Below are 22142 nucleotides of genomic sequence, written 5' to 3'. Positions count from 1 at the left end.
GTAAGATTTTTTGGCTCCCGAGGACAGCGTTCTATCAGTGTAGAGGTGTATAAGCCCTGAAAGCTCTCCCCACATCACTATTATCCTTACAGTGTACTGACAGCCATGGCGCAGGGGAGATTGACTTTTCTTTGCTTTCTGGGCTGAAATGGTGCAAAGAGCTACCCCGCTGGCCTACGGAGGTGGTCCCACTGCAGTGGTGGATGAACTAGTTTCTGTATGTTGTAAACATGCTTTGCACTTAGGATCCTTCAGGATGAGGGGCATAGGTCGGTGACTGCCTCCCCTGAGCACCCCTCGTGGCCTGGGGTGGCTCTATGGAGTCTTGCCTCAGTCTCCCCTCAGATCACAAGAGATCTACACAAATCCAACAGCCCTTCTTGGGATCTAGTCTATTAACATAGTTCAAAACAATTCATACCACCCTCAAAGTCCTGCAATAACTCAAGCAGCCACTCTAGACCTCTCCTACCTGAGGTCCTGCCACAAGCCTCAGCTAAGTCCAAGAGATCAGCAGGCAAACCCCTCTGCTCAGGCATCTCCCTTACTTATCCCAGAGGACCTGACTGCGTCACATGACGTGTTTTCCACACCTCAGGCCCAGTCCACCTGTGAGGAGCCCATCTGCCCTGAAGGGGCCAGCCACCCCATGACAAGGGGCATTACAAAAAGCCAGATTTCACAGAGCAGAATATAAACTGTGCTGGGTTTAATCTGGATGGTCTCTAGGGACCATTGGGGTGTCTGAGTCCAAACTGACAGACACTGCAGGTCTCCCCAGAAAGGTACCTTAAAAAATAGCTTTAGGTGGGAGAAACTGCAGAGTTAGTTTCCAGTCTTGTCTTTCCCCCAGTCCCACACCAAGTACATATCCTTCTATCCATCCCTCGCCTTGGGACATCCTCCTCATACACAGCAAGACAAAACCTGTTGCTTGGTTCCACCCTCCCAGGGGGTTCAAGGACACTACAGAACTGGGATCACCCTGAGACAGTTTGGCCAGCATCCAGTTGCTCTCAGATTGCATTTCCCCCCATTACGTTTACAGCAGGGAGAGGGACAGCTTCCATGGCACCTTTCACACCAGAGCGCTGTACCAACCAGCATACAGCAGTGGCTTCATCTACCCCATCCAGGGTAGAACACAGCACAACAATGCTACACAGCTGTTCATGACAAGCAGCAGAGGGCTTCTCCCCCAAAGGTGGATACCATTTCAGCTGGTTCCCCCTTACGGCTGCCAGGGCAAGGGGGCAAAGGAAGCACCCAGGGAAGCTAAGCACACGCGTTACACACACCAGCTGCACAGTCCAGACTATCACTGTTGTGCTCACTCTTCCAAGGCTACCTTTAGAAGTCAGTAAAGCCCCCTCCACCTCCTGCCACACAGGGGATGTCACGGGGTTGAAGTAGCACCATGCTCTTCTGCAGTGACTTTTCATCTCTAGGGAACTGGGTTCAAACAAGAAGTCCATCCACATCATGCAGCTGCAAGGATATTTTAGCTAGTTCAGAGCCCCAGCACCAGGGTAGTGGGCAGTGAAGCACATCAGGGTTGAGGTGCACCGGCAGGCCTGTGCAAGGAGCCCAGCACTGGACTGGCAGGGCACTGGCAGAGGGGCAGGCTGGATCGAGGACTGGAGGAACAAAGTGCGCTGCAGGTCAGGATTGGGGGCGCAGTGCTAAGTGGAGGAAGCATGCACAGAGCTGGCCTGCATGCTAGGTCTGGCTCCAGCTCCTTCTGCCTCACTTTCAGGAAAGAGGCAGATTTTACATATATGGGAGATGGAGCCTCTGGCCACTCAAAGAGCAGCACAGGTGCTTTGTAGGAAATCCCGTCTCCTGGCCATCAGTGAGGAACGTGATGTTGGACATACTAGCGAGGTGCCAATCTACAGTCAGCACTTCCACAGTTTACCATAGATACAAGCCTGCTTCTTCCAGATGCAGGGAAAGCATATGTTCCACATGGGCCAGGCAACAGCAATGCAATACAATAGCACCTGATGGATGGGTGGGATGGGGGACACACACTCCCCACAGACATGTCACCTTGCTGGTGCCCATCCACATGGCTGTTCTCCTGGGTTGTCAATCCCCAGTCTGCCCACTACACTCCACCACTTGTATTGTGGTTGCACCTCTGCAGTCTAATGGAGCCACACCAGCCAGATTCACACTCTGGCTTTGGAGCAGCACTGCCAGCTGATTTCCTGCCAGCTCTCTCAGCATAGGTAAGGCTGCTGGAAGTGGTTTAGCTAAGCCTGGTTTTCAGGACACCCCCACTACTGCAATTGAAGCCTCAGGAGTATGAAACACTTCTCCTCCTCCTCCTCCCAGGCAGGCACGGAGAAGCTATTCAGGGTCCCGCATACAACAGATCCACCAGTCTGAAGGCAGGGAGATGCTGCCTTGGTTAAGCAGCAGCAGCTGGCTGGCCATGCAGCCAATGCAACACTTACTTGTAGGGTACGGTTACGGTTATTGTTCAAGCAACACTTGCAGCAGCTAAACCAACACTTTGCACATCAGTCACTGGGATCACTTTGCCCTTCTCTAATGGAAATCCCTTGCCGTCTCTCCCCCAAAACTCAGTGTGCTACAATGCTTCTGCCCAGAGCACCAACCTATGCCTAAAATAAACAGTCATAGACGCTGCTATTCCAGAGTGCAGAGATCTCACCACAAAACAGTACCTGATAGCAAGAAGCCTTGCTTGGGTCAGATGGCTTATTAACTGCCTGCTGAATCACTATTAGAACCAATCCTCCAGATACAGCCCCGCCCTGCTGTTCCCATCTTGCCCTCTACAGCAATCATGGCTTCCTCCTAGGCCATCTTCTCTGTGCTACCTGAGCCAAAACCAAAGGGCCAGGAATCACATGCTGAAGCAGGCGGACCTGAACAGGGATCCGAGATCCCCTGCCAAGCTTGTTTCATTGGGATTAGGATACCATCGTACTGTCCCATCTAGGGGTAACCTGCACCCTCCTTTTTTTGGGTGCACAGGTTAGCAAATACCACTGTGTATGAAAATATTAAAAAACAAACAAAACAAAAAAAACACACACACAGAAGGAAGTGTACAATTTAGACAAAAAAGTGACCTACAAAGAAAATGGTGAACAGTAACTATTCCCAACGAGACAGACAAAAGCTGTAACTCATTGCAAATTCTTAACAGGGACCAAAGGACAATAGCTTAGAGGCAGAGAGATTAGAGTCAGAAAATAAACTGTGCCCAGATAGCACGGCAATATGGATATTACCTGTTCTTCAGGGCAGCAGGTTGGGAGGATTCGCCACACATGGCTGAACTGATGCTCATCGAAGGAACAAGGGGATTATGCCACTGGACTGCAGTCAAATGAAAAATGGAGGTGGGAGGGAACTCAGTTTTTCCTAGTGGGGACAGTGCCTCCGGCAACTGGCAAGAGCTACAGAGCAGGGTAGAGCACTCAGCCTGACCTGATCCCACACAAGTGCCAACTATAATATTAAAGAGTGGCCAAAAGCCAGTCCTGATCCACACTGACTGTCTCCCCTCCCCACCAGCCATCATTTAAGGGCTGTGCATCCAGAGCACCTGTGTGTGTGTTTGGTATTCGTGCCTCTTTCCCATCCTTGGCTAAGGGAAGTGCAGACGCTTTGATGAATGGTTTGAAAGGTTGGGCTAGCTCCTCTGCAGCATACTTCTGAGGAAATGCAACTCCATCACTTCCCACAGAGAGACTCCAGCATGAATCACAGACACAGCCCCTCCTCCAGCCTTCTCTCCCCAGTGGCAGAGGCATACCCAAGAGATTGTGCTATATCAGGACTGACCCATGGCCTTTGCAGACACTAACAGATCCTCAATTTGAAGTGCAAAGATTTGAAAGCAGTCTCGCTTGGGGGATGGCAAGTAACACAAGCAATGGACAGAGAAACACCCAGACATTGCAAAAGCCAAGGGTGGAATTCACTATAGGTCTTTACTACTATTTATGGTAAAAGAGAAGGACCAAGATACACACAGGCATGGAAATGTCTTTGATACCAAGAGCCACAAGAATAAAGCAGGAAATAAAACGCTTTGAAATTTCAACACTGACCGTGCACTCCAGACAGCACAGCCTCCCACAAAGCAGAAGTGACCTCCTTATTACCGAGTCCATGCAGCTCCAGCAGAGTGCCACTGGAGTGAGAAGGGTAGGTACAACTCTGGGAGCCACTAGCCAAAGACACATCAGCAACACCCCACACATCCAAGTGTCTTGGCATCAAGCTGTAACAATGCCCAGTTGGCAGTGACAGCTAGCCCAGTATAAACGTCCCATACACGAGAGACAGGAGATGTGGCGGATGTTTCTGTCCATTCACACCTGGACCGATTCCTCCCCCCCCCCACACACACACGCTGATGGGAAGTGGGGAGAATTTCAAAGGCACAAATGGTCATGAGGTGCCTAATTCCCACTGACTGTCCATGGGAGTTAGGCATCTACATCAGTCTCTGAAATTCTCCTCCTAAGCTCCTAGCACAAACCAAGCCCTCCCTGACCCTGATCACGGCTCTTGCACTCAAAGGCAAACTGGAAATTCAACGATTAGCTCCTTTATTAACAGCATATGGGATTCAATGAGACTGTAGCCAGAAACAGGGGGCATCAGACACCAGGTTGCAGAGCACTCATGCTTAAGGGCACAAGCCTGCAAAACACAGCAGGTGCCAACCAACAGCTATTCAACCTGGACATTGGTTCACCATCTGGACTGTCCACAAGCCAGAAGAGTTTCCCCTGGAGTCACTGCCCTGTTCCAATTCAGTGTGGCCAGTGCTTTGTCTGCTTAAATATTTGGTATATTTTAGTACTGCAGAAAATGAGACGCTGCAGCCACTTTTGACAAAGTAACAGCCTTAGAGCTCCGGGACAGGGAGAGCTCCCAGCACATAGCTCTGCTATTGCACCCCAGACTACAGAGTCCTCACAGCTCTACCACCACCCTGCTATTCCAGCCCTGGCCCTGCTCTCCTTCTGCACCCACCCACACAAAGAGTTCTGCCTCCAAGCTCTTTCTGCTCAGAGAATGGCCACCCCATTGGTTAGAGCGGTGTTGGGAGAGGGGCCCAGTGTCTTCTAGAGAGCAGAAAAGACCAGTCTCAACACTGACCAAAGGCATAGCTACCCAGGTGCAGACGTTAATCCACTAGGGCACCTAGCGATGGCCCCCCACTAGCCCACATGCCAAGCAGCCTATCCCTCTCAAGCTGTACCCAACAGAAGTGCTGCTGCCTTTGCCTATAGGTCCCAGACTGCTGGGAAGGGCTCCCCATTGTTTGAAGCCCAAGGCATGCCATAAGAATCAAGCCAGTTAGAAACTGAATTGGGGAGAAGAGCCCAAAAGGGCAAAAGGAAGAAAAGGCATTTAGAACTGATGCTCCCCAAGGAAGGCCCTCCAGAAATGCTCCGTTATCAAACTGCTCCACACTATGAAATCCCAAGTTTGATCTACCCCAGCCAGCCACGCAAGCGAGGGAGCCAACACAGCCAGCAGGCTCGTTTTAATTCAGGTCAGTGGCTGCTGACGGAATGAGAAAACCAGCAGGCAGCCGCAGTGGGGTGCCGGATCCTTAACTCCACTGCAGAGCTCATTAAACACCTTTGGCCCTGAACAACAATTACCGGGTTTCAGACATAGGCTGCTCTCACCTCACCCCACCGTACCCTTCTCCACTCCCCTTGGCCATCACCTGGTGTCAATACCCTTGTTTGGAGACGCTCAACAAAAATTCACAGGCAGCTCAAGCTTCACACCTCTCAAGAGGGCAGAGTTACCAGACACAGGAACAAATGGCAGGGCAGCAAGAGACTCTGGAGGGCTTCCAGAGAGCAGTGAAGAAGCTGGAGCCTGAGGCCACTCACTTGTAAGGGCTGAAACAAAGGGACCACATTACCTCTTTGTAACACACCACGTGTCGCACAGGAGCTTCACTGTACTCCCAGCTTCTGCAGTCTGGAGCGAATGCAAGCCAGAGCTAGGCATGCACATCTGCGGCTATTGCCAGCACAGAGTGGCTACACAAAGCAGGCTGCTACGATAGCTTCTCCATGCTTCTCCCTCTGCCACACTCCACAGACAAACAGCCTCTACAAATAGCCGGCCATTCATTCGACACACTCCTGCCCTTTCTCTCTGAAGCCAGGTAAGACTGGTTAAGTTGCATTTAATTATATTCTTCATGTGCATCTACTCTCCTGGTTGTGCCAAGACCTGTTTTCATTCCTTACTAAATTCAAGAACAAGCATTGAAATAAGTCCAATCTTCTTATGAAACTATGGTTACACACCCGAAGTAGTCCTGACAAGGAAGAATTATGGGTGTTGAGTGGGGCAGTGGTTCTCAACCAGGGGCACATGTGCCCCTGTCGGTACACAGGGTCTTCCAGCCGGGTACATCAACTCATCTAGATATTTGCCTAGTTTTATAACAGGCTACATAAAAAGCACTAGCAAAGTCAGTACAAACTAAAATTTCATACTTGTTCATACTGCTCTACATACACTATATCAGTGTTTTGCAACTTGGCGTCTGCAACCCCCAACAGGGTCATGGGATGGGTTTGGGGAGGGTCACAAATGCAGGGCGGGTGTTAGAGGGTGGCAAGCAGAGCAAATGACTGGGGCCCCATGCCACAGGGGGGCCCCAAAAGCTAAATTACATGCTTCCGCCCCCCAGACAGCAGAGCTCAGACTTCGGCCTGGGGCTGAAATCAGACTCCTGAAAGGGGTACAATAGTCTGGAAAGGTTGAGAGCTACTGGAGTGGGGGGAAATACAGAATCCAGATTTTGGCATTTTCTGCTACTGGTACTAACCTTGCAACCGGGTAAAGATTTCCATCATCATTCTGAGCTTTTAGAGGATATGTCATTGTGACCTCACCACAAGTCATGATCTCTAGAGGTGGCAGATAAACTGTTTATGAACCAGTCTCCCGGCCTAACGAAATTCACGCTGCGTTGTGGAACTATCTGCCAGAGCAGAGACACAGAAAAGGAACCCCAATCATCACATTGTGAGGTTTACTATTTGTTCCCTATCAGCAACTTCCATACAAAGCCTGCCTCTGTATGCTCAAAACAGTTCCCAACCCAGCTAGCTCAGGCTGGTAGTTATAGAATGCCATCATAAGGCAGAGACCGGGGTTGTCAGAGTCTGGAATGCAAGCTTGCCGAGCAATTGTGTTGATGTGTGAAGCAGAGCAGAACACAGCTCATTCTTCTAGCAGCAAACCAAAGTGAGGTGGCCCAGGAGACACCTTGGGAGCAGGTAAGTCCAGAAACAAGGGGATACTCAGAGTCTCCTCCAGTTCAGAGCTTTGCATCAGATTCTGTACGGGGCCTCCATTTTCCATACCGAGCTCAGTGCTCACAAGCCTGGTCTCCTGTGGAAACGTCTCCTCTGCACATAGGATGCAAAAGAGCGTGTTGGGGGTGGGACAACGCAAGTCACTCAGCAATGCCTGCCTGTGCTCGGCTGGAAGGAACCAAGGCAGTGTCTAGGAGTGGGCTTGGTGATGGATCACTGCAAGCTCTCTTGCCAGCACACAGGTGAGCACTGGCATCTCTGCAAGCATTTAAAGGGTCGGCTGCTATGTGAGACAAGAGTTTTTAGCAAGCTGCAACAGGCTTTGGGGTCCCTTTTGGATTAATTAACAAACATGGAAATCCCTCCCTTTCATCGCAGCTCCCTTCAGATCCCCTACAAGTCACCACACTCTGCTCAGAGTAACCCCATATGCCAGCCTCCCTTCAGAAGCACACCACACATGAATGTCTGCACAGCCAAGTCACACAGGGTTCTTAGACACTGCATCTGCGAGCGAGCGAGCTGCTCAGCTCGGGCAGACAGCCTCGCAGTATAGCCAGCCATGTGTACTGGAGCTCAGACTCAGCTGGGCGCGTAGATCCATGCTCAGGCAACTAGCCCAAGATGCCACTGGTGCCACAACATCCACACAGCTATTTTTAGTGTGCTAGCTTGAGCCCTGTCAGCGAGTCTGTATACCTGTGTGTTCAATCCTTGAGGGGGTCCACCTAGGGATCTGGGGCAAAATCAGTACTAGGCCCTGCTAGTGAAGGCAGGGGGCTGGACTCTATGACCTTTCGGGGTCCCTTCCAGTTCTAGGAGATAGGTATATCTCCATATATTTATATCTGGCCTGGGAGGCTTCTGTACCCAGAGAAAGTGAGCAGCGCTTTACACAGACACTAACACAAGCAGATAGTCACTGGCTCCTGACCAGGATAATCCAGAGATCTGGGTGGCAGCCACCCAAACTCCTGCACCTTCCAGTCTGTGCCCAGTGGATGCTGGCTACGCAGGTGTCACCCGAGCTCTTGGATTATGGTTACTATCTCAAAATAGTGCAGAATAAGCAAAGGTCCAAGCAGTCTCCTCTTGAAAACATCCACTGCCACTGGTGCCTTGGATACAAGCTATGGGCTCAGGCGATGCCGAGCATCTTGAACTCCCTCTCTCTCGGCTAGGATCTGGGTGCGCAACACCTCACAGGATCAGCCCTCTGCACTACAGGCACCAGCACTGGGAAGCTGTCCAGTTTCGAGGGCGGCGGGGGGGGGGGGGGGGGGGGGGGGGGGGGGGGGGGGGGGGGGGGAAGGACTGCTGTTTCCTCTTAGTGTTCATCTCCCCCTCCCCCCCACCCCCGCAGGAAGTCTGCTAGGCCCCCTCCCACCCCACACTTCAGCAGAGCAGCACAGGAAATCTGCAGGCTCTTTCGTGCTTTGCCCAAAGGAAGTGGTGTGCAACTGTACAAGGATCAGGTGGTGTGTTTTTACAGAGACCAAGCCACCATGATCACTGACTTCCTGCAGCTGCTCCCCATACTCCTCCTTGGCCCTCCATTTCCCTTAAGACATTCCTCCTCTTTGCAGAGAACCAGTTGATCAGAAGAGTTTGGAGGGGGACAGTTTGAGCAGTCAGACTAGCCACAGGCAAGGGAAGGGAAGGGAAGGGGTTCACAGCACTGCACACTCCAGGCAGCCCAAGAAAAGACTCCAGAGGAGGAAGGAGGGGACAGCCCATGAAACTCCTCCAGGCACATTCCAGAGACTGGGCCTGTTCACTCACGCTCCGGCAATTCCCAGGCACAAGGTCTGACAAACACAAGCCACTCCGACTGGCTCACAGGCACAGCAGCAGCATGCCAGGGAGCGAGCAAGCTCCCAGAGTTATTTTAGCCCTCCAAAACTGGAGTTAGTGCAAGCCCCAAAAGCACCCGGCAGCAACCCACTCTGGGGCTTCTCTTTGATGATGCAGCCACAACATCAGCCTGAGAAGACAGCAAAGGTACAAGAAAGTATTGCTTCGGTGTTCCCCATCGCACTCAGGTCTGACAATGGAGAAGGGACCCACTGCTTCTGTTATGTGCCGCACTCTTCCAGACTCAGTCTCCCTGCAGCAAATGGACAACTTCTATTGCCACCAACACTTACTGGCATTCGGCTCTTTTAAAGAGTCACTTTCAAAGAGGAGGAGTATATTAGCAGTTAGAGCAGGGAACTTGAGTCAGGGCTCCTGGGTTCTACTCCCAACTCAGTGTCACGGAGTGTGGGGGAGTCAGGGCCCTGCACCCTCACTTCCTGCGATTCACCATGACTCTCAGCCAGCCAGTAAAACAAAAGGGTTATTAGACGACAGAAACAGTCCCAAGCAGGACTTATAGGTACAAACAGGACCCCTCAGCGAGGTCCCTCTAGGGGGACAAGGAGCTTAGACCCCAGACTTTGGGTTCCCTGCCTCTTCCCAGCCAGCCCAAAAGCAGCCCTTTGTCCAGTTTCCCCAGGGAAAAGGTGTCACCTGGCCCCAACCCCCTTCCCAGGGAAAAGGTGTCACCTGGCCCAACCCCTCCTGGTTCATGTTACAGGCTCAGGTATGATCCCTCAAGTAAAGACATCCCCTGCTCTCCCATCCCCCATACAGACAGTCCAGTAAAACATTGTACATTGGCCAAACTGGACAGTCCCTACGCAAAAGAATAAATGGACACAAATCTGACATCAGGAATCATAACATTCAAAAACCAGTGGGAGAACACTTCAACCTCTCTAATCACTCAGTGACAGACTTGAAGGTGTCAATTTTGCAACAAAAAAGCTTCAAAAACAGACTCCAAAGAGAGAGTGCTGAACTCGAATTAATATGCAAATTAGACACAATTAACTTAGGTCTAAACAGAGACTGGGAATGGTTGGGTCATTATACTAATTCATGAATTACTAATTTTTCCCCCACAATGTTAAGTTCTCCTCACACCTTCTATGGGTCATCTCGATTATCACTTCACATTTTTTTCTTCTGCTGCTACTGATAGCTCATCTCAATTGATTGGCCTCTTACAATTGGTATGCGTACTTCCACCTTTTCATGTTCTCCTGTATGTATAAATATCTTCTGTCTGTGTGTTCCACTCTATACATCTGAAGAAGTGGGTTGTAGCCCACAAAAGCTTATGCTGAAATAAATTTGTTAGTCTCTAAGGTGCCACAAGTACTCCTGTTCTTTTTGCGGATACAGACTAACACGGCTGCTACTTTGAAACCAGTAAAACTAGAAGACATTCCCAGGTCAATCCCGCCCCGTTCCCTACTGCGTCACACTCAGCCATTACCTGCGCTATTGTGGGCAACCTATTTCAGTAGCTCCCGCATCTCTTAGACAGGGTTAAATCTGCTAACCTATCTCACAAGGGCACTGAGAAATAAGAAAAGGGAGCTGGGACCTAATTCTGACTGCTACTCTGAAACTTATATCCGGGTAACTCAAGAGTAAACCCATGGACCTCAGCGGAGTGACAGACATCTTGACTGCAGTATTTTAAGGAAAGCTAGACCTTGGGCTGTCTGTTTTACAATGTTCCTCTAGCCTTTCTTTCATGTGGTTTTCAGCAGGTGATTTAAGCTTGAAATCTCTTGTACATCACTCATGAGTCTCTGTGATCAGAGATATTGGCTCAAATCCAGTGAGAAAAACTGGTGCATATTTGTTCTAGCAAAAGGAAAAAAATCACATTGTTTATTGGACACATCTGGAGGCTATCACAAGTTAATGGCGGGTTAATTAGCTCTATCTTGTGGTAGCCCACTTGGCTACTATGGTGCCAAGAGATTTGTTCCTCATCTCAGAGGTATTCATTAAACGAGCTCTCTACAGCCTGTCTGGTTTGGCACAGAGGAGACTAGATCTGTGGGAAAAGGCACTCTCTTCCAGGATTTCAGAGTAGCAGCCGTGTTAGTCTGTATCCGCAAAAAGAACAGGAGTCACAAGGTTCCACAAGTACTCCTGTTCTTCTTCCAGGATTGAAATTCATGTTCCCCGTGTAACTGTATTTCCTCCTATTATTTAGTCTCATCTCCTCACTGAGAATGCTTGTGTTTGACTGACTCACAGAGCAATGAATGAGACACACAAACCCTACCAGCACATTAATAAATAAGCGATACACGAAAAGCCTTTACAGCATTTCCAGGCAGTGGAACATAAACAAAACAAGTCTGGAATAAATCTAGTTCATGGACAGGGAAGACAATTCAGACAGGGAAATGGGTTGGTCAGATCTCCGATAAGCATGACTGAAAATCTCTATATGTAGGGAAAACATGGAATTTAGGAGAGAAACATGAACCAACCAAATCAAATCCATCCACATGTGAAGTTAATGCCCTCCTCAGTGGGCTCAGCAAAAAGGCCAAGGGACCATCGCCAGAGCAGCATCAAGACTTACTGGCCAGCAACACAGAGGAAGCTAGCCCTGCCACTCCCAGTGCTGTAAGCTATTCTGGAAAGAGAAGATTCCTGTCTCCAAGACAGATAACCCACTGTGAACGTCACACACAACTTCAGTATCAAGTTAGACACCCTAATAACACTGCCATCCCCGATCCACACACACACACACACACACACACACACACACGAGAACTATGGGGGAAGGAAGAGAGTGACAAAGCAGTGCAGCCAAGCCAGCAGGGCTAAGCTGGGACAAAGGAGGCACTAGGGTGGGGTTTCGTGGTGGGGCAAAGCTGTTGGGGGTGGGTCAAGATCAGACCTTTGATTCTCCCTCTACAAGTACAGTCCCAATGGCCAGGTTAGAGATCAGACCTGTAAGCCCCAACAGATAGTTAGCAAGAGTAACAGGCACCATGCTAATGTACGGTGGCCCAGATACAGCCCCCGAGACATTTCCACTAATAAAGATGAATTCTTGGTGGTGACTGCCTCCCGACTTGGAGACACTCTTCTCTAACTTTGACTGTGGAGGCTGAGGGGGTGAGCAGAGGGAGAGGACGAGTGGTTATATTTATGTACTGGAGATCTGTACAAGCCAACCAAAACAGCTGCATTCTGGGCTTGTCAGCAGCTTGCTGACCGGCAAGTCAGAAGGAAGCTCTCTTTTTGTGACTGGGCTGGTTTCAGGTCTTGAGTCAGAGGGTTCAAATGAAGACCAGGATCTTGGAATAAAGTCACTCAGCAGCTATGAGAAAGCTCTGGGACTTCAGGCCCCACAACATCCAAGTTCTACTACTACAGCTCATCATCCTATGCCTCCTCTCTAGCTGTAGGGAGCAGGACTAGAGGGAGGATATGCTCTTCCAACACAGACACACACAAGCTGGGACTCTCAGCTTGCCTTCTGAAGAGCCAACCAAAAAACACATTACATGTTCCTTTGCAAGAAGACTAAAATCAGAAACTTCCTGCATATTGGGCTTTCTACCAAACCTGCCACTACCCTGATCTTGGTCTGTCGCCTCCAGACACCCACTCTCAGATGCGCATAGTGCGCATCTGTAGCCCCTCTGTGCAAGGGTGGGAGAAGTTGCAGAGAACCCATTGGTTCACTTTGAAAATACAAAATACAAATGCATCCGAAGAAGTGAGGTTTTTACGCACGAAAGCTTATGCCCAAATAAATCTGTTAGTCTTTAAGGTGCCACCAGACTCCTTGTTGTTTTTGAAAATACAGGGTGGAGACTGTCACAGCAAGAATGGGTTTAAATGGCTCAACTGCTTACAATGCTCAAGACATTTAAGACAACAGTTTAACCACACATAATGTGTGTCCTGTCAGAGCTGATGCCTAGAAAGCTTATGATACTCCTAACAACAAGACACAGCAAACCAAAACAAATGTCTGGGCATCTCCAGAGATCAGCAGAGGACTATCATATAAAGTGATCTGGCTTTTCAAGGAGCTTCAGACCTTCAAGGACTGGGAACTCTGGGGTGGCTGCTGGTGGATTTTCCAGGTACATTTAGGGCATTTACATCTTGTACAATTCTCACAACCTCCTGTGATGAAGCTGTGCGTGAGGTCAGCATGACATGGATTGAGGTACGCATGCCCAAACAAGGCTGGGGATATGTCAGCCAGCCATACATTCCTCATTTTACTGTGGCCCTTCATAATTATATATTAGCACTGGCTTCTGTGAAAAGGCCTAGAGGAGTTATTCCCTGCCATTTGTTCTCACCCACAAAAACAAACAAACAAACCATCCCCTACTCTATCTTATTCTTGAAGATAGAATGTCCTAAAAGCAAATCCACAGGTTATCAGAGACTTTGTGGCCTCCTAATCAAATGAAGCATAAGAAAGGCCATGACCACCAAATAAGACCTTGACTTTCCAATCACAGCTCCAGTTAAAAGGACAACCACAGTTAACTGTTGAGCTAGACCCCCCCCCAAGGAAACCCTCTGAGTAAGCAAAATTCATTTTAGTAAACAATGGAGACTCCTTCCCTAAGGAGAGGACACTCAGTCTGACAGGAAACTCTAACCAACCCACTCTCAGGGCTGTTTTATAAAATCATTCTGTCGGCAGTCTCTTCACATCTCTCCTAGGAAGATCTAGAGGCTGTTAAGAGGTAATATTGTTCCTGTGTCACTGTACCCAAGAAATAGCAGTACAAGGGAGGCAGCTGTTCAGTAAAAATAGCCTGTCTCTTCTGAGGAGTATGCAGAGTGCCTAGCACAAGGAGGCTCTGATCTCATTTGATGCCTCTTGACACTGCTGCAATATAAATAAGATCCTCAGACAATCAGTTGTGTTCTGCAAGGAGGGAACATCCTCTGAAGGTTCCTCCTTGCAGGAGATTAAAATCTATTCTAACAAAGGACCAAGTGCATTTAGGACCAAATGTATGGACTCCAAATGCAGTTCGATGTTTCAGCAACTCTCCCTGTTCTCATTTTCAAGTCCCCTAACAAATGAATGGTAAAAAGTCACCCAAGCCAATATCAAGGCTCCTCTTCATTTACCAAAGCTTTGTTGTTTCAGCATTTTACTGTGGCTAATAGGGAGTGGTTTAGCTCCAGGCAGCAGTGGGACCACAGAGGAAGAGGAATTGCAGAGGACTATCCCCCCCCCCCTCCATTCTAATCATGGACAACAAAAGGCTACAGTAGCCAGATAGCTTGCTTCCCCCTCCCTCAAACTGCTCCTCTACAAAATTCCCCACAGACATGCCTGCACACGGAAGACATGGGAGGTGAATACCAAAAAAAAAAAAAAAAAAAATCAGACAAGCACAGGAGGCACCACCACATGGAGGGTTATTGGCTTAGGCCAAACAGTGCAATGCACTTCTTAGAGCAAACCCACAACATCCTACAGGACCCTGAAGCAGACACCAGAAAGACCAAGTGCCTAGAGTGTCACACAGACAGCAAAGCATTTCATATGCAATTTTTAGAGGGCAGTAGTAGAAGCACAATAGTAAAAACAATGCAACAGTGATACATATGGCCTAAAATGGAACAATTCAAGCCTATTTGATCTAGACTTTGCTGACAACATCGCTCTTATAAGTGAAGATGCCAATGGCTTACAAAAATGTACAAGCAAGTAAAAAGTAATGGAGAAGATAGGTTTGAGATACAATGCAAAGAAATGTAAAGTTAATGGGGATAGGGACAGAAATCAAAATTGAAGAAGGAAGTGGAGAAGGTGGGCAATTTTACATATCTTGGAAGTTCCATCAACCAAGATGGTACTAATTCCAAGGAAAGAGGAAGAAGAAGGAAGGCAAACGCTGCATTTGGAAGACTCAAAAACATCTCCCTCAAGACAAAACTGAATGTGTACAAAGCAACTGTTATTGCCATCACAACATACAGCAGTGAGACATGGCAACTTATGAAGAAAGACATGCAAAAGCTGGATGCATTTCGTCACAAATGTCTGAGAAGAATATTGGGAATAACATATAGAGATAGGAAGATGAGTGAAGAAGTCAGAAAAATTACTGGACAAGGTACCCTCTCACAAATCTACAAAATAATCTACAAATAATCTACAAAAGACTACATCAGTGGCTGGGACACGTGCGGAGAATGGAAAAAGAACACTTACCAAATACCGCCCTTGAATGGAAGCCAGAAAACGCAAGAAAAAGAGAAGTCCGCAAGTAACATGGAAACTAACAGTTCTGAACAACATCAGCACCTCAACACGAAATAGGAAGATTTGGAGAGAAGGGCAGTTGATAGGCAAAGATGGCAAATGTGGGTAAGCCCAGTGTGCAGCAAAGCACGGGATGGACTAAGGTCTAAGTAAAAGTGCAAACCTTCCCTAATTCACACTAACGACTGGGAGACCCAGGAGGTTTTTTCAAATCCATTTTTCAAATTAGCTAGGAAGCAAGAAAACATTTCAGAAGTTCAGATTCTGCCTCTCAGAAAGATACTTTGAGAATGGTACTTAGCTCTAATTGAACTAGTGCCATCACATACAGAGAATGCTATCAAGAATACTGTAGTATATTCTGTATAATGAAGCCTTAGGAATACAAGGCCTACAGTACCATCTCTGCAATAAAATCTTTGCTGGGAGGTGCAAATCAGTGAGATTCTACTGCAACAATTATACTTTGAACTTCTGTAGCAGCTTTCAGGAGGTCACAAAATGGCTTACAGAAGTATCTTCTTTTAAAAAGAGAGATGGAAACAGAGGCAGACACAGATGGTGTGTCTTGCACAAGGTCACATGTCAAGGCAGCTAGAACAGAACCCAGGAGTCCTAACTCCCAATCCTGCGCTCCAGCTACTTGACTTAACCCAGATAATCAGGCAGGCAGTAAACAGCAGTAACTGTGCTTGTGCAATCTAGGACTTAATACAGGACACCAGACAGCATCCATCTGAGTGGCTGCAGCAACCCCTATGAATTGGGAGGAGGGGGAAGCAAGTCCTATGAGTCTTGCTTTGTACTCAATTCCCCTCTACTATGTTTTGCTCCCTTGTCTCAAGCCCCTCTTCAAATGAGGCATTTTCCCCAAGATGTACAGAGATTCCCAGAACCATGTCACATAACAAGAACATTTACAATATTCAGGAAGGGGGCGGAGGGAAAGAAGTCCCAGACTATTCCAGGAAACAAGACAACATCCCTGAAATTACTTCATAGCAGGGAGGGCTCCCACCTCTTCCCCTGTCCCAGGTCAGAGACAATCCCACTGGGAGAGCCAGGTTCTTTCCACTCAGCCCAGCTAATGGAATGGTTCAAGAGTGGAGGTCAGGAACAGGGGAGGGAGGAGCTTCCTCCCTCCCCTCAGTCTAGCATATTTCCTGTAGCCGCGCCCAACTGGCTCCCTAGCCTAGTCAAGCAGGCCAAAGAAACCATTTTCTCTTTCTCTCCACTTGCTCCAGGGCATCATGACCATAACAGATAGTTGGATGGGAAACCCCGCTTTGGCCTCTTCCTGGCTTTTTATCAGAAGAAATTCCTACTTCTTGTTTTCTGAGGTTCCCATGACCCTCTCTTCTCCTTCCTCTTTTCTGAGGACATTTGGACAATAAGGACTGTAACCAACCCCCTTTCACATACAATACCAAAACCCATTTCAATCCTTCCAAGCCAATGGCTTGAACTGTAGTGAGTTTACACCAGCCTCAGCCCACTTTTGTCAAAGTTGCCAGACCCCCACTTGACACTTCTAGAAGGCAGATCAAGATCCTTTCTCTAGGGAGCCTCCCCCTTTCTCCTTCCCCTCCTGCCATGAGACAGACCACAAGAGTTAATGCCAGCCTCAACTCTTACACCAGGCACTCTAAGGAGGTAAAGGGCAGGCATTGCCCTGAGTCAGGTGTGGCCCATGTGCAGTTCTATACCCCAGCCAACCAGTGGCGACTGGTCCTAGCCACTGATCATTATTATTTATTTTATATTTTATCATCTATCTTGGGGAGAGCCCCTGGGGCCCAATCTCTCCGAATTAAAAAGCGTGGCTGCAATCTGCTCCTTTCCAGGTAACTCCAATGTGCCCCTCGGCCCCCCAGTGAGCTCCAGCGGGCCCCCGTTTCCTTACATAAACCAGAAAGCCAACTGAATAACCCCCCTTCCGGTTTCCAGTGCCGAGGCAGGAGGAGCCCGGGGAGCCCGTAGGAAGCCCGATCCCCGAACTCAGCCCGACCGCGCCCCCGTCTCCCCGCCGGCCACGGGACTCACCACTGTGCGCGCTGAACCAGCGGGGCGCGATGTGCAGGGGCAGCGCGTCGGCTAGCGAGGCTCGCGGGCCCAGGTACAGCATCCCGTCTCCATGGCGACCGCCTCCCGTCTCCTGGTAACCATTGCCATGGGCGTAGGTGGAGTCTGCGCCCGAGCCGCCGCCGCCGCCGCCCGGGGCCCGTTCGGGGTCGCCCGCCGCCCGGGCAGCCGCGGCGTAGAGGCCGAAGGGGACCCCGCCGGCCGCGCTCGGGTCCATGCCCATGCCAGCCACCGAGCTGACGGAGCGGCTGCGCAGCCCCATGGCGCCGCCGCCGGCCCGGTAGTGACCGAAGTGGGGCGCACCCCCGGGCGGGGGCACGGCACTGTCGTCGGTGGAGACCCCCGGAAAGGGCCCCCGCGAGCGGGCCGCGGTACTCTGCTTGCCACCCATGGGCAGGCCCGGCCCGGCCTGCCGCCGCCCGAACGAGAGCGCTCAGCACCTAGCCCCTGCAGACACCCCCTCGGCGGGGGGCGGGGGGGAGGGAGGCTAACGAAAGGGAGGAGGCGGGGACGACAAACTAGGAATTAAAATTCACCCGCGCCTCCGGCATGTTCCCCCCGCCAGGTCCCGAGAGGCCCCCAGCCGCTCATCCGCAGCCGGGGCTGGAGGGAGCGGGGGGAGCAGGCAAGATCCGCCCACCTGGCTGCAGGCCGGGAGAACAGCAGGCAAGGTCCGCCCGCCCGCCTGGCTGCAGGGCCGGGACTCGGCTAGCAGCCCGCAGAGACAATCTGCGCTAGCTCCTCCACGCCGAGGCGGCAACCGCCGCCGGAGCCCGCAGCGAGGCTGGCTCAGCCTCCGGCCTGCTCAGGCCCGCAAGGGCCCTTTCCATGGAGCGGAGCCTCCCGCCGCTCAGCCCAGCACCTCGTCCTAGCAGCCCGCTCGCCTCCGCCCCGGGCCGTTCTCTCCAGCAATACCTCGCTGCTGGGGCCAGCGGAGACAATAGAAGCTGCCAGGACGCATGCGCCACGGTTCGCTCCGCCCCCGCAGTCTGCATTAACCCCTTCACTGCCAGCCCCCCCCACCGCCGCGGCTCGGTTCCCTCGGCCCAGGGGCGGGGGCAGGAGAGGTGGCGGGGGCGGACCGAGGCGTTAGGTGGGGATTAGATGCGCTCTCAGGGAGGCGAGGCCCCACCTTCCCCTGCAGCTGGGAAATGCCCCTGCTTCCAGACCCTACCTGAAAGTTCCCCCTAGGGCTCACGCTTCGAATCACCACATCAGTGCCACCAACAAAGGGGAGCGTAGACTCATCGCTGAGGATGGACAGTGTTATGCGCTGGAAAAGCCGCAAGCCTCTGCTGCTAATTATAATGATGTGTGAAGCGCTGACAGTGTGCTAAGTGTGCTATTATGGTGGAACAGTCGTGGGACCATAGTTAAGGTTGCATCATAGATTTCAGTTTATTTTTAATTTCACAGTAATGCCTAGAGCCCTTGGCGGAGATAGGGATCCATTGTGCTAGGCACTGTACAGACACATAATACAAGACAGTTTCTGTCCCAAAATGCTTACAACATTCAAACAGGACAAAGGAAAGATTAATATCTCACTTTTAAAGTTGGGAAGCTGAAGCACAAACAAATTAGTAGCTTTACTCGTGAGTGGCCTGGTTCGTTGACTTAAATAGACATGCGTCTGAGGAAGTGGGTATTCACCCACGAAAGCTTATGTTCCAATACGTCTGTTAGTCTATAAGGTGCCACAGGATTCTTTGTTGCTTTTCGTTAGAACTGTTGGTGTGAATACGTTTATGCACATACACATACATAACTTTGCAGATTTTTGGAGCAGAGACTGTATTTTGTATCATGCACACACAGAGCACCCTGTGTCAGGTCATAATGCATCCAGACCATTGTAAAAATGTCCTGTCCTTGTGCACTTCCTCCACTCCGCTGGAGATTCTAATAGATTTTACTGTAAGGAAGTTTTTCTTGATAGTCAGCCAGAAAGTTTCCATTTGAATTCATCCCATTTTTACTCTTAGGTCTTATGTTCCTTGAAATAATTCCTCTCCCTTCCTGTCACTTACACTATTCAAGTATTGTCATGTCCTCCCTTTGTCCCTGATTGTGCAATTGTCAGTACGGTGCCATGTGGATGTAGAGGTCTATTCTATATATATCTCTCATTGCAGAATTTGGGGCCTCAGATTGTGATGCACAACCAGAAAAAAAAAGACAGAAAACAGTGACTTGATGATTTGATATGGTATGACTGACTGAAATAGTTTTAACTTTCTCAGATTCCTTAAGTGCAAGAGGGCTCTATTGAAAAATTCCCAAATTAGCACTAGTAGGACCATTTTATAATATTAACACCAAATAATTTTTACAAGCTTATTTACTTTTAACTATTTATATTTATTGCTTAGTTTTTGCATTTTACTTGGCTTCCACTATGAAAATAAACTACTCAATTTTATTTAAAGTTATTTCCTAGTTAGTTTCACTTTCAAGTTCTCATATACTAGCAGAAATCTTCAGCATTGCAGTTGCAAACATTGGCCCTAATCCTGCAAACATTTAAACACATGCTTAACTTTTGCTTTGTTGTTGTTGTTGTCTGTGCTGCTGCCTGATCATGTACTTCCGGTTCCAAATGAGGTGTGTGGTTGACTGCTCAGTTCATAACTCTGGTGTTTGTGACTCTGAGGTTCTACTGTATGAGTAATTCCATTAACCTCAATGGACATACTCATGGTAGTAAAGTTAAGCACACACACATAGACATTTACAAGATCAGGGCTGTGAGCAGTTTTTTTAATTTTAGTGGGACTACTAATTTAAGCAAAATGAAGCATGCGCACAAGTGTTCACAGGATTGGGACCATTGTAAGGTAATGTTGAAATCCACACAAAACTATTTTTATTTTTAATTCCATTAAAGCAATTTTGTAAATACCAGCTTTTGTAAATATTTTTATGTTAATATTTTTACCATACTTAAATTGAGGTCCTAACTTACCAGCCAATATCCTCATAACCAATGGCAAAATAATAACTAAAGAGGAAAATGTTTACATAAATAAAGAAAACTCCCTTGCTGCTGCTTCTGTGAGCTTAGCAAGGGAGTACAGGTCTGGGGGAGGATAATTACACAGACAGAGAGGAGTGACAACTTGGACTCTGAGTGGGTCTCCTCCAATAGTCGGTGTTTTTTCTTAAAGCCCCAGCTCCTGGAGTCATGGGATCCCGTGAGCGCTCCCTCCCATGAGCGCCCAGGCCCCACAGGCTGGGAGGGAGGAGCCCGGCTCTCCGAACGCTTCTCCCAGCCCATCCCTACGGCACCGGGACTACATCTCCCAGCAGTCCTTGCGCTTCCCGCCGGGTGCGTGCGCAGTTGCGTCTCCACTCCTACTCCGCTCAGCTGTGTCGCGCAGGGGGGCCCAAGATGGCGGCGCGCTGGAGCAGCGAGAATGTGGTGGTGGAGTTCCGGGACTCGCAGGTAACGAGCCCCCGCAGCCTGGGGGAGAGCGCATGCGCCACCCCCCCTCCAGCCCCAGTCCCACCCCCGCCGTCTGGTCTGTGTGGGGAACTCCCTGCTTTTTCCCGGGGGCAGAGGCCCGCTCCTCTCGCCTCCCATCGGCCGAGCGGGGAACCTGCCTGGGGGAACTCACGCGGGCCCTGCCAGGGGTGGGATGGATCGCCCAGTCTGTACCCCCCGCCCCGCGCTGTGCAGCCCTCGCACCGGGACGGGCGCCTCTCCCAGCCCCCTCCGGGTGGGGCGGGCTGCTGTTTCTGCGGGGGTCCTTCGCCCAGCGCTGAGATGCAGCCACGTCTGGGGAGCCACCTAACAGCGCTTGATGGCGACGTTGCTCCTGCCAGCGCTGGCCAATGCGGCCCTTCAGGGACAGGGAAGGGCTCAGTTGTTTCTGCAGGGGTGGGTAGGGTACTGGGTAGCTATTTAACAGTGATGCACAAAATGTAGGGCAGGTAGTGAAGAGCTCTGTGCCCAGTTGAAGCTGCTGGGACACTGTGAACTTGAAGGCATGCTGCCATAGACCTTGTCTACACTACCACTTACTTCGGCATAACTTACGTCACTCAGGCGTGTGAATTAGCCACCCCCTGCGCCCGCCTGGTGTAGACAGCGCTTTGTCGGCCAGAGAAGCTCTCCTGCTGACATAAGCTATGTCTAAACTGCGTACCTTACAAGGGCATGGCTGTAATGTAGCCACTCTTTGTCGCTGGGAGAGAGCTCTCCTGGCGATAAAATAAAACCACCCCCAACCAGCCGGTAGCTTCATCGATGGGAGAGTGTCTCCCACCACTGAAGCGCTGTCCGAACTGACGCTTTTTGTCGTTAACACTTTTGTTGCTCAGGGGTGTGTTTTTTCGCACCCCTGAGCAACAAAAGTTTTAATGAAAAAAGTGCCAGTGTAGACAAAGGAGTAGTAATTAAGTGGATGGGAGAGCTCTCTCCCATTGGCTTAGAGCATCTTCACCAGACATCCTACAATGGCACTGCTCCATCAGTGCCGTTGTAGCGCTTCTAGTATAGACTAGCTCATAGAAATAATAGAAATGCGGGAGTGGAAGGGACCACATGAGGTCATCAAGTCCAGCCCCCTGCACTGAGGCAGGACCAA

At 49.9% G+C, this 22142-nt stretch overlaps 1 protein-coding gene across 1 annotated transcript; it reads right to left on the bottom strand.

Moving 5' to 3' along the window:
• Positions 1–9887: 9887 nt before the first annotated feature.
• LOC135979516 (E3 ubiquitin-protein ligase ZNRF1-like) lies at positions 9888–18786 on the bottom strand. Its single transcript, XM_065579849.1, has one exon. It carries the CDS (start codon positions 17942–17944, stop codon positions 17282–17284), a length of 663 nt encoding a protein of 220 aa, XP_065435921.1. The 5' UTR covers positions 17945–18786; the 3' UTR covers positions 9888–17281.
• Between the last annotated feature and the right edge of the window lie 3356 nt (positions 18787–22142).

Source organism: Chrysemys picta, unplaced genomic scaffold, assembly GCF_011386835.1.
Source record: "Chrysemys picta bellii isolate R12L10 unplaced genomic scaffold, ASM1138683v2 scaf945, whole genome shotgun sequence".
Taxonomy (NCBI): Eukaryota; Metazoa; Chordata; order Testudines; family Emydidae; genus Chrysemys; species Chrysemys picta.
This window is presented reverse-complemented; position numbering and strand designations above follow the sequence as displayed.

Bases quoted from the DNA above. Each gene is read 5' to 3' on its own strand.
- LOC135979516 (XM_065579849.1), bottom strand. From the start codon at position 17,944: ATGGGTGGCAAGCAGAGTACCGCGGCCCGCTCGCGGGGGCCCTTTCCG.